The 15,875-nt window shown below is 39.3% G+C and overlaps 1 protein-coding gene across 3 annotated transcripts in view; it reads right to left on the reverse strand.

Moving 5' to 3' along the window:
- The window catches only part of KLHL2 (kelch like family member 2), a 107,382-nt gene that overhangs the window by 76,667 nt on the left and 14,840 nt on the right, over positions 1 to 15,875 (reverse strand). For 2 of the 3 annotated variants that reach the window (XM_070608358.1, XM_070608357.1), the window contains exon 3: positions 8,025 to 8,131. The exons of the other annotated variant lie outside the window; for it this stretch is intronic. In XM_070608358.1, the coding sequence (XP_070464459.1) occupies positions 8,025 to 8,131 (107 nt within the window). The remainder of the gene's footprint in view (positions 1 to 8,024; positions 8,132 to 15,875) is intronic. 3 annotated transcript variants of the gene reach the window in all.

Genomic DNA, 15,875 nt, shown 5'->3' on the forward strand with positions numbered 1-15,875 from the left:
AAAAATTAGAACACAAGTTACCCAAGATGCTGAGGGAATGCAAGACAAAAGAGGGATCAAAAAGAATTAGGCAAAGACAAAGGCTTGAACAGTGATCTTCTAGCCCAGTTCCATTGCTATTTGTCATCCGCTCCTGTTTGTCAGCCCCGGGAACTTCATGCTCCAGTCATTTCCATACCAGCATTTACTACTAAACCCAGATACTCTTCCACATCACTGCCTGCTAAAAAGTGGTACGAGACTTCCCTTCTAATACCCATTGAACCAGTGAAGCATTCAGGAATCACAAATAAGATCCTCTCTTGTAGAAAGAAACAGGGAAGCAGAAAAGAGAAGGGATGGCCCCTAAACCAAGGAGATGTGGGGAAAGCCAGAAGTAGGTTTGAGCACTCACATGTGGACAACAGAAAATGACCCAAGATATAGCGAGACATAAGCAATCAAATGGTGGGAAAAGAAAACTTCAATGAAAAACAACAAGAGTCTAAAAATAATGTTGAACACGATGAGACACCTTAGGAAAAAGGTTTGGTCCTGGAATTCATTAGGTGTTAGAGATAAAAGCATCAGCATGAAGAACAATGCTGCCACCCCTCACCTTTACCTTAATCCAGCATCTCCTGTTAGAATAACAACACAATGACCTCAAGATGTCTTGAAAGTTAATTTCTTTTTCAGAAGAAGTGAACTGTCAGCAATTGTAAACTATCAGAAAAGCCTATGGGAATCTATAATTACACAAATATCCTTTGCAAACACAAACCTTGGGAGGAGAGAAATACTAATAGCGATGTACATTTAACTGCATGCTTCCCTGGAGATGATCTCTGACAAGACCTCAGAAAGAAGCTCTTTTCCCTTTAAGAGCTAAAATTGCTCAAAAACTACCCTGCTACTTCCCAGGGGGGAAAACATCCATCAGAACTACAAGGGAAGAGAGATAGTTAATAAGAAAGAGGTATTACATACGCCTATGTAGCAGGAAGACAGGACTGAGTTACACGTCTGCTGCCTTAGCACGTTTTTCTCCTCCCCTTAAAGGAGATGGGAAAAATGGAGGGCCAAGGAACATGGAAATATAATTCTCTATCTGCAAATAAGGCACCTCCCTCTATCCTACTGTCTTCCTGCAGCTTGTAGACAGATGGAATCTGTATCATCGGGAATTCTTCTGTGCCCAAAGTGAAGCACTTGGACTTGGACTTTAGACAAAGGCCACACCTAATTCCTCTACAGGGACCCTGTGATGTGCGAAGCCCTGCAGGGTCTGGGGCCACACAAGCATAAAGCCATGAACTTAGTTCTCAAGGACTGAATTCACCCTTTAGGACTTAGGCAAGACTTAGCTTAGACAAATACCAGTCTGACTTTGATTTACATATATGACTGAAAAATAATTAGTCCTCTGCCAAGCAGTTTTTAATATTATAGTTTTTAAGGTATTGCTGCTATAAGAGACACTTTGCTAATTCATATATTCTTTATGTGTCTTTTTTTTTTTTTGAGGAAGATTAGCCCTGAGCTAATATCCACGGCCAATCCTCCTCTTTTTGCTGAGGAAGCCTGGCCCTGAGCTAACATCTGTGACCATCTCCCTCCATTTTATATGTGGGACACCTGCCACAGAACGGCTTGACAAGCTGTGCATAGGTCCGTGCCCAGGATCCGAACCAGCGCAACTCCAGGCCACCAAAGCGAAGCATGCAAACTTAACCACTATGACACTGGGCTGGCCTCTCCTTATGTGTCATTTTTAATATTAACTACACCTCTCCCCAAAAATTGTATCTAGCTACTTTCAACAAATCCAATCTCTATCATATACTGCTTTAGAAACGTTTTAATCTTTATTTTTCATATTAATTTACAAAAGCAGTAACAAAAACAAATAGGTTGCCACAGATTGCAGTAATAGTTGAAAAATTCCAAAAACTACCTAAGAAACAAAACACATACTAAAGACAGATGTAAAGTTATTTAGATCTAATTCTAGTTTTTACATATTACCTTAGTTATGGCCCTTTACTGTGTTTATAGATGAAATCCTTAATCAGTATGGTTTTATGAGATTTATTTTTGATAATGCATTTTTAAAAGATATCCAATGATACTGTACAGAGTGTATCTTGTATCATTTTTAACTTCCCATAGTCTCTCTCCGGATGAGAGTATTTTGTTTCTGTGTTTTGATCATGCAGAACTCTAAAGCTATACTAGGATATTCACACAAACATCATCACTAAAAACTTGAGAGTCGTCTTTGACTCTCTCCTCTTCCTTATGCACCCATCTCATCATTCACTAAAACCTGCAAAATTAACCCAGATAGATCTCAAATCAACCCCCTCACCTCCTCTCCATCCTTTCTGCCACTGTGCCAGTGGGGCTCCCATCATCTCTTGCAAACACCACCACAGCAACCTCCTAACTCTTTCCCTATCTCTAGGACGGACTCCATGGCACTCAAAAGCCTTCAGCTGCTCCTGGTCCAGGCATGCAAGCCCCTTCCATGTCCTGCCCCTGCTTCGCTATCCAACCTCCTCTCTCTCTCTCACTTCTAGTCTTAAAACACATCAATAAGGAACTTTTTGTAGTTTTCCCACACACACCAAGCAATTTCCTACTTTGATGCCTTTGTTGGGCTTTGTCCTCTTTGTCTCCCCAAGCCCTCATTCCCCAGGCTAACCCACACCATGAAAAATCTACACATACTTCAAGACTCAGCTGGAACCTCTCCAGGCAGCCTTACCTGTTGGTGACCCAAGGCTGGGTTAGGCTCTCATCCTGGGTACGCTTGGGTACGTCCTGCAAATCCATCCTGTCATAATAATCCCTAGTTCTCCCCACCTGGATTCTTGAGCTCCCTGGGAGAAGAGATGATGTCTTTCTTACCTCTGTTTCCCACCATGCCCCACATATGGTAGATACCCAATAAATATTTGTTGGATGAATGAATGACTAGAAGAATGAAAAGTAAAACAAGAGCCAATTTAAAATGCAGCACCTTTACTTAACATAATTAATAACACTTAAATTAGTCCTGAATGTGGGTATTCCAGCTAAGAAGGATCTTCGTCAACAAACATTTATTGAACATCCACCAAACACTGCAAGCCAAGCTAAGTACTTTCAGTAATGAACACTGCACCATGTCTACTTTTTGTTGAGAAAAGAAATGAATTATTCCTAATTGTAAAAGCTTACAGACATATGTATACATAGAAACATTTCCATCTCAAGGACCTTTAGTCAGCACCCAGCACAAACTGGTGACTTTATCTACTCTGAAGTTCTAAAAAGTAAATAGGCTTAAAAGGGCAAACCCTAAGATCCATTTCAATTAAAAAATCCTATGATTCTAATTTGTTATTGTTTAGCATATAAAAATATGAGGGAAAAAACATAAAAGTATAATACAGAAGCTTTTACTATGCTGAAATCCTAAGAAGCGAATGACAAATTTACAACTTCATTTATTAAATAAATTTTATTCCATTACTCCACTTGACATGACTCCGTATGACAAGTTCCACTTATTATCTACTCTAATCATTATTGCCCTTTTGTTCCTTATTAGTCTTGGGTTCAAAGAAGCTACCGACACCCAGGTATTTTCCTTCTAGCAAGAGGAGCCAGATGCCCCTGCCAGCCACTCTCTATGGTGGTCATGATACATAACTGCCCAATTCTACAACTAATCTAAGGCTAATGTGGTAACTGCTTTCCCCTGCCAGTTTTGGTCTAGTCTGAGTAACTTCTGGAAAGGGTCTCCTGGCTCCTAAAAGAGAGAAAAAAAGAAAGATGTCCACTCTGGTGGGCGTCTTGCGTTCACGGGAGGAAGGAACCTTAGGATAAAATTTTTATTGAGGACAGCAGGAGGAGAGACAGAAGGAAGCAGATCCCTAATGAAATTCTCAAGCTGCAGATCTGATCATGCATGCTGCCCAGCCTACTTTCCAGTAATGAGAGAATACATTTGCTTACTATTTAAATCAGTTTAAGTGGAGTTTTCTTTTCTGTGAAGACTAAAACATTCTTAGGTTCTTTATGCACAACACCCTATTTAATTTTCTTCACAGCAGTCAGTAATATCAGAAATCATCTTTTCTTTACGTTTACTCTGTCTGACCTTTCCTCTTTTCCTCAATGAGAATCCTAAGAACAGAGACTTGCCTGTCTTGTTCATCTCTATGGTCTCCAAAGCCTAAGATAATGCCTAGTACACAGATGATGCTCAATAAATATTCCTTGATGAATGAAAGCATGACTCTTAGACAAATATAACCAAACAACTTTTAAAAAATCTCCCTTCTTAATCATTCAAATAATAATTGATCTTTTGCTATTCTAATTTGCCTTACTGAATCATGTCTAATACGACAAAAGAAATTATAAAAAAAAGATACAAATAAAAATTCAATATTTCCCACTAGATTTGATGCCTGTGGCATCAAACAAGTCTCAAATGTATTTGTAAGAGAAACAGCTTTCTAAATGCCACATTTGTAACAAACAAGTAACTTAGAAACACAAGAACCCACTTTGATATATTCTTTCTTAAGTAACAGTTAAACAACCCCGCCTTGCTCTAAACAGGCCCACACCTCACAAAGTAAGAACTTGTGACTATTACAGAACTGCTTTTCACCTTCCTGCTTTACCCAAATACTTGGAACTATGATGAGTAACAATTCTCTTTTAGGTGATACAATTTGAATGAAAAATTCACCTACAGTTTATGGTAGATTAAAAACAAGGGGGAAAAAAGCACATCTGCATACTCCTCATTTCCTAAGAGGTGAGTCACAGAAAACAAAAGAAGAGTAGGGTAACGCCCTGTGACACCACAAGCACTTCTGATCATCCACTGAACACAAGAAGATAAATAGACAACAGTGTAGGAGGGGACGGAAGCAGGCAAAGGTCTACCTGTTGGCCTCACTATATTTTTTATAATAGAGTTTAACAGGGCTTCAAACCAAGAAAACAGATAAACACTAGACTCATATTCTAGCAAATCTTAAATGAATGTATGTACACTAAACCACCTACACCAATTTCCGTATCTTCCTTCCCTCATCTCTGCCAAAATGTTGACTATTCAGCGGACTCAAAATAAGAAGACATACAAAGATTGCCAGAAAGGTAAATAGCTATTGCTGAAGAACCATAAAAGGCTAGCCTAATAAGCATATGAAAAGATGCTCAACAACATTAGTCATTAGGGAAGTGCAAATTAAAACTACAAGAGATGCCATTTCACACCCATTAGAATGACTACAATTGAAAAAAAAAAAAGAGAGCAACAACTTGACAAGATGTGGAGAAATAGGAAACCTCATACATCGCTGATAGGAATGTAAAATGATGCAGACACTTTGGAAAACAGCATAGCAGTTTTTTATAAAGTTAATTATAAATTTACCACAGCAATGACCCAGCAATTCCACTTCTACATATCTACCCCCATGAGAAATGAAGACATCTGTCCACACAAAGAACTGCACAGGAATGTTCGCAGCAGCAGTATTCCTACTACTCCAACATTAGAAAAAACCCCAAATGTCCATCAACTAGTGAATGGATAGTCAAAATGAGGCATATTCATACAACAGAATCTATTTAGCAATAAAAAGGAACAAACTGATGATACATACCATGACACGGATGAATCTCAAAAACGTTATGTGGGAATAAAAATGTTCTAAAATTGATTTATGGTAATGGCACTCAGTAAATTTACAAATTATTGAACCCTACACTTGAAATGGGTAAATTTTATGTAAAATATGCTTCAATAGAGTTGTAAAAAAACACAACGGAGGTACTCAATTCACATTTTATATGTGCCAGAAATTAACATAGTATCCCTACTTTGCATCTACGTTAGCACACAGAAATCTAAAATTTGACCAAGTACTCTCAGGCAAACACAGGTTGAACTGTAAGACGTACCCACCCACCAGTTAACTGAGATACACTAGAAATACTCATAGAATCAAAATGTCTTCAGGGCCTCATTCCCACCATTAGGCAAAGCTCACATATTCATAAATTGCCTGTCAGCTAAAACATGAAAAGTTGAGAACCATTAGACAAAAAAAAAAAAGAGGGAAACTGAAATGTAGTTTAGATTACAAAGGAAACAGAAGAAAGACAAAAATATAATAAGATCTCCCGTCTCTAGCATCCATGTCTCTGGATGTCTAAGGCTTAGGGAGTTGGGAGACTCTACGTATTGCCTTTTGAGGGGAAACGAAACTAACCTTGATCTTGTAGTTTTATGTTAATCCCTTTATTTTTGTAACTGTGGAAAATATTTTTTAAAAAGTCTAGTCTAAGACTTTCTCAATCTTTTATTCTTACAGAATACAGAGCAAAGGCATTTAGGAAAAGTAAAAAATAACACTGATGGAGACCATGCTTCTTACTGCCAACATTAACTGAGCATTTTCTATGTATCAAGTAAAGTGCTAAGAAATTCACACATATATGATCTCATTTAATCTTTATAAAAATCCTAGGAAGTAATATGATCGTGCCCATTTTCCAGAAAGGGAAACTGATGAAGCCCAGACTGATAAAGTTACTGATGACCCCAAAGGTCCAGTAATTCCAACAAGTAAGTGGCAATAGCAGTGTCATCTGAAGGAAGGCCACTTACAGGAGACAACACTTTACTAGGGAATTCCTAAATAAGGCCAACACATCCCAGACTGAACCCTCCTCTTACAAGCCTAGAGATTCTGTTCAGGAAAGTGTCCACGAGTAATAAATAAGACATAAACCAAGAGACTGAAGTGAACCCCAGACATAAAAATTTGACTAGTCCCCCTTCAATAGTACTGACTTTTAAAATCAGCCTCAGGTAAAGGTCCCCTCCAAAATCACTTCCCCAACTTGGCTCACAGCCCCTCTGCTATCCTTCTCACATTCCTGATTATTTAACTCAGTTCAGGAACAGCAAGACCACAATAGGCTGAGAAAGTGAGGTGGCCTCTAGACTCCTCTCCCCAGAATACCAAGCCCATTCTCTCCACAAGGCCTTCTGCGCTCGTCTTCATCTGTGAAAACCTTTATATCCATTAGGTCTCAGGAAACGTGAGACTGCCTCCTCTCAATGCTGCCCGTCACAGTCCTCATCATCGGTATCACTGCACTGGGCACACAGATCTTCCATACACTGTACGTATTTAAAGTGTGCACATCTCACCTCCCTAGGGACTCCATAAGCTATTGGGTGAGAAGCTTATTTACACTGTTTTTGCATTCCTTGAAGCATCTAGTAAAATGTTAGGAAATACTTAATAGTTTCTAAAGTATGAATAGCTTTGTATTTGTGCTTTTTTGTACAACTACATTTGTATTTATATGTATTTTCTTTGCCCTACCAATACTCTAAGATTATAAGCTCACTGTTGAAACAGATAATAACTTCATTTCTTCATACAGTACTATATGCTTAAATTTTTTTTTTTTAAAGAATGAGGTTAAAGACTTCAAGTGTGACAGGCACAAATTACTTTTTTTCCAGAAGTACTAAACTCATTCTACATATTTTTACACTTGCCTAAGTACGTACATTATTTTCTTATATTCCCAAATCAAAGGACATTAAATAAACCTCTCTTTGATCACTGTAAACACTGGATGAAGTAAATGTGAAAATCATTTGAAAAAATGTAAAATACAGTAAAAGTACTTTTCTTTTGCCAAATAATAAAATGCCAAAAGCTGTTATAAATGGCAAGAAAGTAAACTAAGCTAATATATGTAAATATGAATGTAAAGGGGGAAAACTAAGCATAAAATTCCAACTATGTGTATGCAATGTACACACCCACACAACATAATTACATCAAAAACCAAAGATGAGGAGGAATTTGGAACAAAGCTAGAGGATTTTCTTCCATTTTGATGCTTAATTTCATAAAAGTAAAATGTTAATAAGAAAAGAAAATATGGAAAGACAAGTCCAGATCTGTATACATTTAAAAAACATCCATAACTAAAATATTTCATACCTGTAAACATGGCATGAAAATAAGGACTACAGGCGGCCAGCACCACTCTATGAGCAGAGATTTCCATGTCTTCAGCCACAATCGTGACATCACACAGCAAATTTTGACTGTTTACAAAGCAGAGAAAAAATTTTAATGATACCAATAATAAATGTACTAAACATCCTATACAAAAATATTACAGTAAAAGCCCACTTTTCTGAAATTGAGACTTACTAATATAGTTATGACAAAGGCCCAACATGCCGTGGGCCCTCACTCAAATTCTTGCCTTTGTTTAACAGAGAAATATTTCCAAACTCGATTACTGATTTCTCAACTGATAGGAAATTACTGGCAGCAAACCATCAATGGAACTGTATAATGGGAAGTAGTTTGAATGAAGAACAGCATCAGCAGAAGTGGCAGATGGCAGTCTGACATTGAGAGAAAGACAAAATAAAACATATGTAGGAACCTAAATTGGGTCAGAGTATCCAAAAAACAGATATTTAACATGACCCTGGGTCATCAAGCAAAGGTAAAATTATATTCAATTACCCCTGCTGCTTAAAAGGCAATTGGGCATCTGAAACTTAATCAGATCATTTTACCAATGCAAAATATCTCATTCCTCAAGGCCAAAAACTATTACCACATATAAAATTTAAAAAGCATTTTGTTACCTTAAAACAAACCATTATTCAGCAAACATAATTATACCTTAAATTCTAAAATATCCACTTCATTCAAAAACATGTGGTGAACACTTTTTACATGCTATATAAGCTGCTAGATGAGACACTCCAACTAAATAAGAATGTCACAGAATATCTTCTTGGCAAAGAAGGTTGCTGATACTTATTCCAAAACAAGCAAGACTCCAACTCTAAAACCGAGCTTACTGGTAGTCATGTCATTAATGACTAAAATAGGTATGGTGAAACCAAGTCCTTTCCACACCTCAAATATCCGAGAACTGAATTTATGTGCACAGTGTACACAAGTCAGAACAGGCTTCCCATTTCCTACAAGGGTGGCCTGCCTGCTTCTGCAATTTTCTAGCAGCTTACAAGCAACATTTTCCCATGAGTTTAACCAAGTCCTTGAAGTTTTCCACTTTTCCGCACTGCTTACAAACTGTTTCTGTGGAGTTCACAGCAAAACTTTTGAAGATCCAACTGGCATCTATTTTCCCTCCAGTCTAGGAGAAACAGTGAGAAAAAGGAGTACGACAGCACTGGTGACAATGGCATCCCAGGGCCTCGCTGCGGTGAGCCTGTTATGCCCTTTAGATGGAAGCATGGCTCATGGGTAGTGCCGATTTAATGGCTCACGATGCTGTGTGAGACACCAGGCAGGTCCCACATTAGAATCATAAAAGGTGGCACAATGTCACTTATTTGTGATTCCTCCAAATCAGTGTGGAAAACTGACAGAGTCTACTGCCTGCTCTGAGAATATATAACCACTCTGCAATTCTATGAATTCCATGGGTTCCCAAATCATCAGGGTAGGAAAAGTCAGTGGGGTTTTCAGGAGGGGACTATGCAAGAGCTTTACCTGCATGTATTATCTCCTTTAGACCCCAGCACAATCTCATGAGGTGTTATTAAGATCTTTACCCCCCAAATGTATATAGCTAGGGAAGCCAAGGCTAAGGATGAATAACCAGCCTAGAGCCCCCACTAATGGCAATGCCAGGATTCAAATCCATGGAGTCCAGCTCCAGAGCCTCTTAACTACTACACAAAACCACCTAAAGCTGTGTGGTTTTAAGACTCATTAAGGCTTGAATAAAATAGGGAATAGAAAGTATAAATTATAAATAACACCAATTTATTATCTGACAAACTATATAATAGAAACTATTTTTAAAGTTCTATATATAGTTTATAAAAGGCCCAATTTTAGTGGGTATTTAGCACTAGCTCTACAAGAATATTTAGAAAAATCAAATTCAACCAAACCCTTCAAGATCATCTCCGTCCTTAAAGAGACTAGAGGAAAGGAATAACAACGCAAAGATTGCAGGATACAATGTAAAGATGCTATGGGAATAGGGCATCCAAATCACACTGGGAGTCAGAACAGGCTTCCTGCAGCTGCTGACCTGAAGCTGAGTTCTAAAAACAAGGAGGCATTAGCTGGATGGAGAAGGGGCACGAGAACTCCACACAGAGAGAACACTACGTGCTGTTGCGTGGAGGCTGAAGCTGCAAAGCACAATGAGGAGCTGTGGAACAAGAAGAGCAGTGAGAGAGAGGGATGAGAGAGAGGGAGAGAGAGAGAAGGGCATGAGCGAAGGAGAGGAGGGAGGTGGGACAGGGGTCAGCAGAGCTGCTGACAGTCTCTCCAGAATAGGGCCATCCGGGTTTTCCTCCTGTGACCAGAGAACCTGGACACAGTCAAACGTGAGTCAAGTGCATCCTTATGCCTATCTTCCTGTTGTCAGTAATCCTTCTTAGTGCTCTAGTTTCAAAATGGAACTTAAGTGGAATTACACTTGAATACCTCAAAATCACGTAATTAATTATCTTCAGCTTCAATTACAATTACTCATTGATCCAAACGTTCTAGCATAACACCTGCTGGTTGTCACTGACATAATTAGCTCAGCTTTACTGGCTTATTAGTTGATTAGTTAACTAATAAGTTAAAAACAGCACAAACTAGTATGCAGCCACACCTTGGGTTGGATCACATGTAGTCTATGGGCCACATTACAAATCAAGGACATATTTAGCTTTAATGTTCAATTTTTTATCTTTCTGTCTCCAGCAAGAATATATTTTAAAACAGCACTCAAGGACTAGAGGAAGCCGACCAGCCTTCTTTTCTTTCAGCCAGCATGTGTCTACTGAGTCTGGCCCTTCCCTCTTTCCAAATATGCAAGCTCACAAGAGGCTGGATGACTTTTGGGTGAAGAGGAGAAGGTTACAAATGAAAAGCCTGGCAATAAAAATAAGAGAGACTTGTTTTAGCAGCTCATACCCAGAGTCTACACGGTGAGTTTCTGAGTTTATGCTCCTATTATTTGAAATCTAATAAGGCAATGGTCTGTAGAAGGAAAGGGATTCCAGAATAAGGAGATAAAGAAAGTTGCCATTTAGCAAAATTTGCATTTATTCATTCATTCATGAAATACCTAGAGTGGCTACTGTGTGCCAAGCACTACGTCATTTACCACAATAAAGAAGATAATGTCTGTGATAGTAAGGAGTTTACAGTCGAGTGGGAGAAACAGACAAGCTAACAGGTAATTACAAAATGAATCTATGACTATTTTGATGGGGCAGGTGAGGGGTGTTTGAGAACAACACACAAGAGAGGCCAAGACCAACCTTATGGAAGTTTTGGAAAGGAGGTCGCTTCCAACCTCAAATCTGGAAAACAGGAGTCACACAGGCCTTATGTAAAACTCAGCGGCACAGGAAGAGGAAAAGCACTCCATCCCCTAAATGAACCAGCATCATGAACACTGGTCCTTCTCTGGTAAAAAACTGCTCTGAAAACCAAGGGAACATGCCTGACCACATCAAGATACCCTTTGGTCTTCCAATATAAAATGAATGAATTCCTAAGACTAGAAAAACCTATCACTACTGTGTACATATCTTCTTAAAGTAAAATGTGCCATCAGGCTCTGAGATACCAAAAATAATTAGTAGTCACACGAAACACAAATTTACTTTCTAGTGGGAGTGGGCATGGTGGGGAGATTACATGGCATCTGCCCACCTTTCTTCCTCAGGTGCCAGGGAAAATCTGGAGGCACTTCCTGCCACAGGGAGAGGAATCGGAGTAACAGCCAAGGTGCCAGGCTGGTGAGAGGAGCTGTTAGCCAGAGTTCACGGGGCAAACACAAACAACAGCCTAGGAATGTGCCCAGAGTCATCTTTGGAACAGCACCAGGTGTCAGGACAAAGAAACAAAGACAGACATAAAAGAAACGAGGCAAGAGGTCAGAAGCCAAGGAAATCAAAAACTGGACGGGAAGTAGAGGGTGAGCCAGACGTGGTGTTGCTGTTCACTGAGTATGAGCTACCTGGCATGCAGGCAGGTGGGGTAGGGAGATGAGATATTTTCAAGGTGAAAGGCTTCCTGATTGCTGACTTAAATTAGTCATATTTAACTAAATTTAATATAACTGACAATGCCATTTAACAAACAAGGCAGATGCCACCTGGCTAAAATGTCAGTAATCTTGAAGAACAACAGAACTCCGTGACAAGTGTCACTGCTGTCTTCCTTCTTAAGACCATGATGGCTTGAATTTGAATTTCTGTGGCAGTTATGCACAGGGAAAACCTACATGTTGGGTTTAATAAGATTCACCACCACAATAAGAGTCCTGAAAAACAGCACAGTCTACTCAACAGATTTGCACCCGCTGAGATTTTCAAAGAGGAAGTAGGAAGCGGTGACAGTCAACTTAGAAAGTCATAGGAGAACCTACTACAGTGATTTAGAAACTGCTTTAAACTAGTAAAGGGTCCCGGAAAGAGAATCTACCATTCTTTCCAGATAGAATTGAGATAGCAGAATGACAGTGAAAAATGACAAAACAGAGCCACAAGAAGACATGGGGGAAGGCATGTTTCTGAAAGCGTATCTGTAGGGAAGGGAATGTGTCTAGATTCAAGGACTTGCAAGAACACTTGGTCACAGTTGAGAGGAGAAGATGAAAAGAATAATTAGAAATACAGTGAAAGAAGATATTAGGGCCAGGGAAGGGTGGTGGGGAGGGGGCAGGGTAGAGAGATGAGGAAGTTAAAGGATTTCAGAGGGGACACAGTACTGCATAGGTGAGTTTCTGAACACGAGGGTGAAAAGCTTGACTACCTGGTAAAAAATGGAGAATTGATACAAAGGAAACTTCTCCATTAAAAGTTTTTTTTAAAAAAAACCTGGTAAAATAAATCACCAGGTAGATACTCTCAGCTATAATAATTTAAAAGAAATACACCAAAGTCAGATTTTCTGATCTGAGAGGGACTACTGAAGGCAAACTGTGAAGCATTGTGGTGTCTCACACAGGGGAGGTATTCAGAAATGTGGCGAAAGAGAAGAAACCAAAGTTGGTTAGTCATTTACCACCATCCATTCGTCACATCTTTTGAAATGTTTAATGATTCTACCCATGCTCAATAAACACCACTTAAAAAGAGATCCATCACAAATGCTTAAGGAACACTGTAGAAGATTACCAGTTAAATTGAGACTGTAAGCTTCAAAATCGCTCTTAAATTTTCTAAATAAAACAGTCAGCTTGATTTGGGGGCTCTTCCCAATTGCTCTGTCCTTCAAGGAATGTTTTATATTCAACTCTAGTGCAACATGAAAGCAAATGAACCTGACAATGGTTTATTATAGAAAAATATATATACTAGACACATTAGAGCAACAAGAAAATTCACATCCTATGTAATTTCCTAAAAATCTCTTTTAAAAGCAGGGATATAAAGCTATGAAGAGACAGGCAGATTCACTTAAGAGTGTTGTTTAATTCACTTGCCATCTAAGCAACAAAGTACAAATAAAAGAAGAGCTACAACTCAAATGTTTCACAGAGGCACAACAGATAATGTAATCTTAGTGGTGAACCAGGTCCACAAAGTCTAAAAGTCCTGGGGGGAACATACCATAAGCACTCCTTTGAGAGAGAGCCGCAGGCTCTTCTGTTTAAATTACCTTCTGGAATGTAAGAACTGCTCTTACAGCTGAATGATTAAATATTTACGACTTTTGGATGATATATAGGTGAACATCTAAATTGCTTCATATGACTTATCCCTGCTGAAAACTTTCAACTCCTAAATATAACTTAAGGCTCAAAATGATCTTCCTTCTAAACAAATAAGAGGTTAGTCCCCACTAACACTCATTGAAATTTTTAAAGCTCAAGTACAGCCTTAACCCATATTCTAGAAAATAGAAGTTTTGGGTTTCTTTTTTTAACTTAAAGGCAAAATGCTACCTTTTGATAGTTCCTTTTTTGGTCATCTCAAAAAGCTCACAGTCTAATGTTTTCAATAATACTGCGTCTGGAATTTACTCTGCTTCTTCATCTCCTCCAGAAACCCAATACAGTGTGCTGCACATAACAAGCACTCGGTTTGATTTTGAATATGTCAGTGTTTTGAAAAACCCTCCCCCCTCCAACCCAGGCTTGGGAAGTTTAAACAGAGATGTGTTGCTGTACTCGACCTGTCCTTTTACTACACTGCCAGGTTGTTCCTCTGACATCATTAATCTTACAATGCTGCTCCTTTTCTCAAAAGCCTTCGCTGACTCCCACTGCCCACAGGATTAAGTCCAACTTCACCGTGTTATTTAAACCTGCCACAATTCTGTCCTTCTCTCACTTCCTAACCTTTCTCTACACACTCCCCAGCATGAACTCTTTTTTTTTTAAATTGAGGTAACATTGGTTTATAACGTTATATAAATTTTAGGTGTACATCATTGTCTTTCGACTTCTGTATAGACTGAATCGTGTTCATCACCAAAAGTCTAGTTGCCACCTGTCACCTTACACATGTGCCCCTTTACCCCTTTCGCTCTCCCCTCATGAACTCTTGATTTACTTTATCCAACAGGTTATGTTTATCCCCTCCCTAGTTTGTGCAATTATCCAGAACAGGAACGGCCTCTCCCCTCCCATCCTTCGTATGAATCCTACTGCGTGCACCCCGTCAGGCCCAGCTGAAACCACCTCCATGGACAGTTGTGGCTTTCTCCTGTGGGAATCCTCTTCAGTACCCACATTTTGCACACAACCTTCCACCAGCTCATCCTCTTGTCTGTTCATCTCCTGCAGCAGTCTAGACCCCCAAAGGGCACAGGCCAAGTCTGATACTGCTTTTGGCTCCCACACAGCCTTTTGGGCACACTGGCTGATTTCAAAGGAGAACCAGGTGCTTACAAATGCTTGTTTAATACATTGCTTAGAAGTGACTACAGGGTTTTTAAACCAAATAATTTTAAGTTATTCAAGCTCATACTGGGCTGGGACATAGAGCTATATCTTCGCCTCCTGTTTAAAAAAAATCAAAAAACTATTTTAAGAAAACTTCACACTCTTTTTCTGTAAACTGTATTAATTCTGTAACAAACCTTACAAAACTCCTGACTTCCCACTCCCACACCTTACACCAACTATAACTGGAAGAAAAGTGACTTTTACTCCTGAAATCTCACTTCCATTAGCCGAAGGTTCATAAACACACTCTCTACATACGGCTGTTAATCTACCAATTAGAGGTGACAGCCCAAGAGCAGAGGGGCGAGAACAGGGAAGTTCTCCTTTCCCAGAAGTCAGGAAACCACTCTCAGCTGCCTTTTCCTGGCAGCAGGAAGTTGACGCAAGGACAGGAAATAAACGATTTTCAGCTATACGAGGAGTAGGTCACTTCAGAGATTTTTTTTTTTAAGAATTATTCAAATTGGCTATAAGGGGTAAGAGAGAAGGGAATGACATTAAAAACAAAGAAAAAGGCTCTGATGAATCCCAAAGAGAGTTCACTTTTAAAAACACTATCAGTTAGTGACGTCATTAAAACATCCTGGTTATAGACCCGGCAGCCAACACTCTCTGGCTATTCAAAGGTTATTCTTTGTTCTGAAAATCAGCATCAACTGCCAGCCTGGTGACACACAGCTCCTGAAATGGTGCAACACAAAGACCAAGAAGGTACTATTTCACAGCTATACAGTTCACACCCGAAATGGGACAAACAGGTGAATGAAGGCCAGAGCTAAATGATCCTAGGACGAGGCAAGGACACCACATGACACGCAGCAGGTAAGCAGGAAAAAAATCTCAGAGGCTCAGAGAAGGTCAGAGCGGCAATGAACCTCAGATACTCC

The sequence above is a fragment of the Equus przewalskii genome, chromosome 2 (assembly GCF_037783145.1).
Source record: "Equus przewalskii isolate Varuska chromosome 2, EquPr2, whole genome shotgun sequence".
Lineage (NCBI taxonomy): Eukaryota > Metazoa > Chordata > Mammalia > Perissodactyla > Equidae > Equus > Equus przewalskii.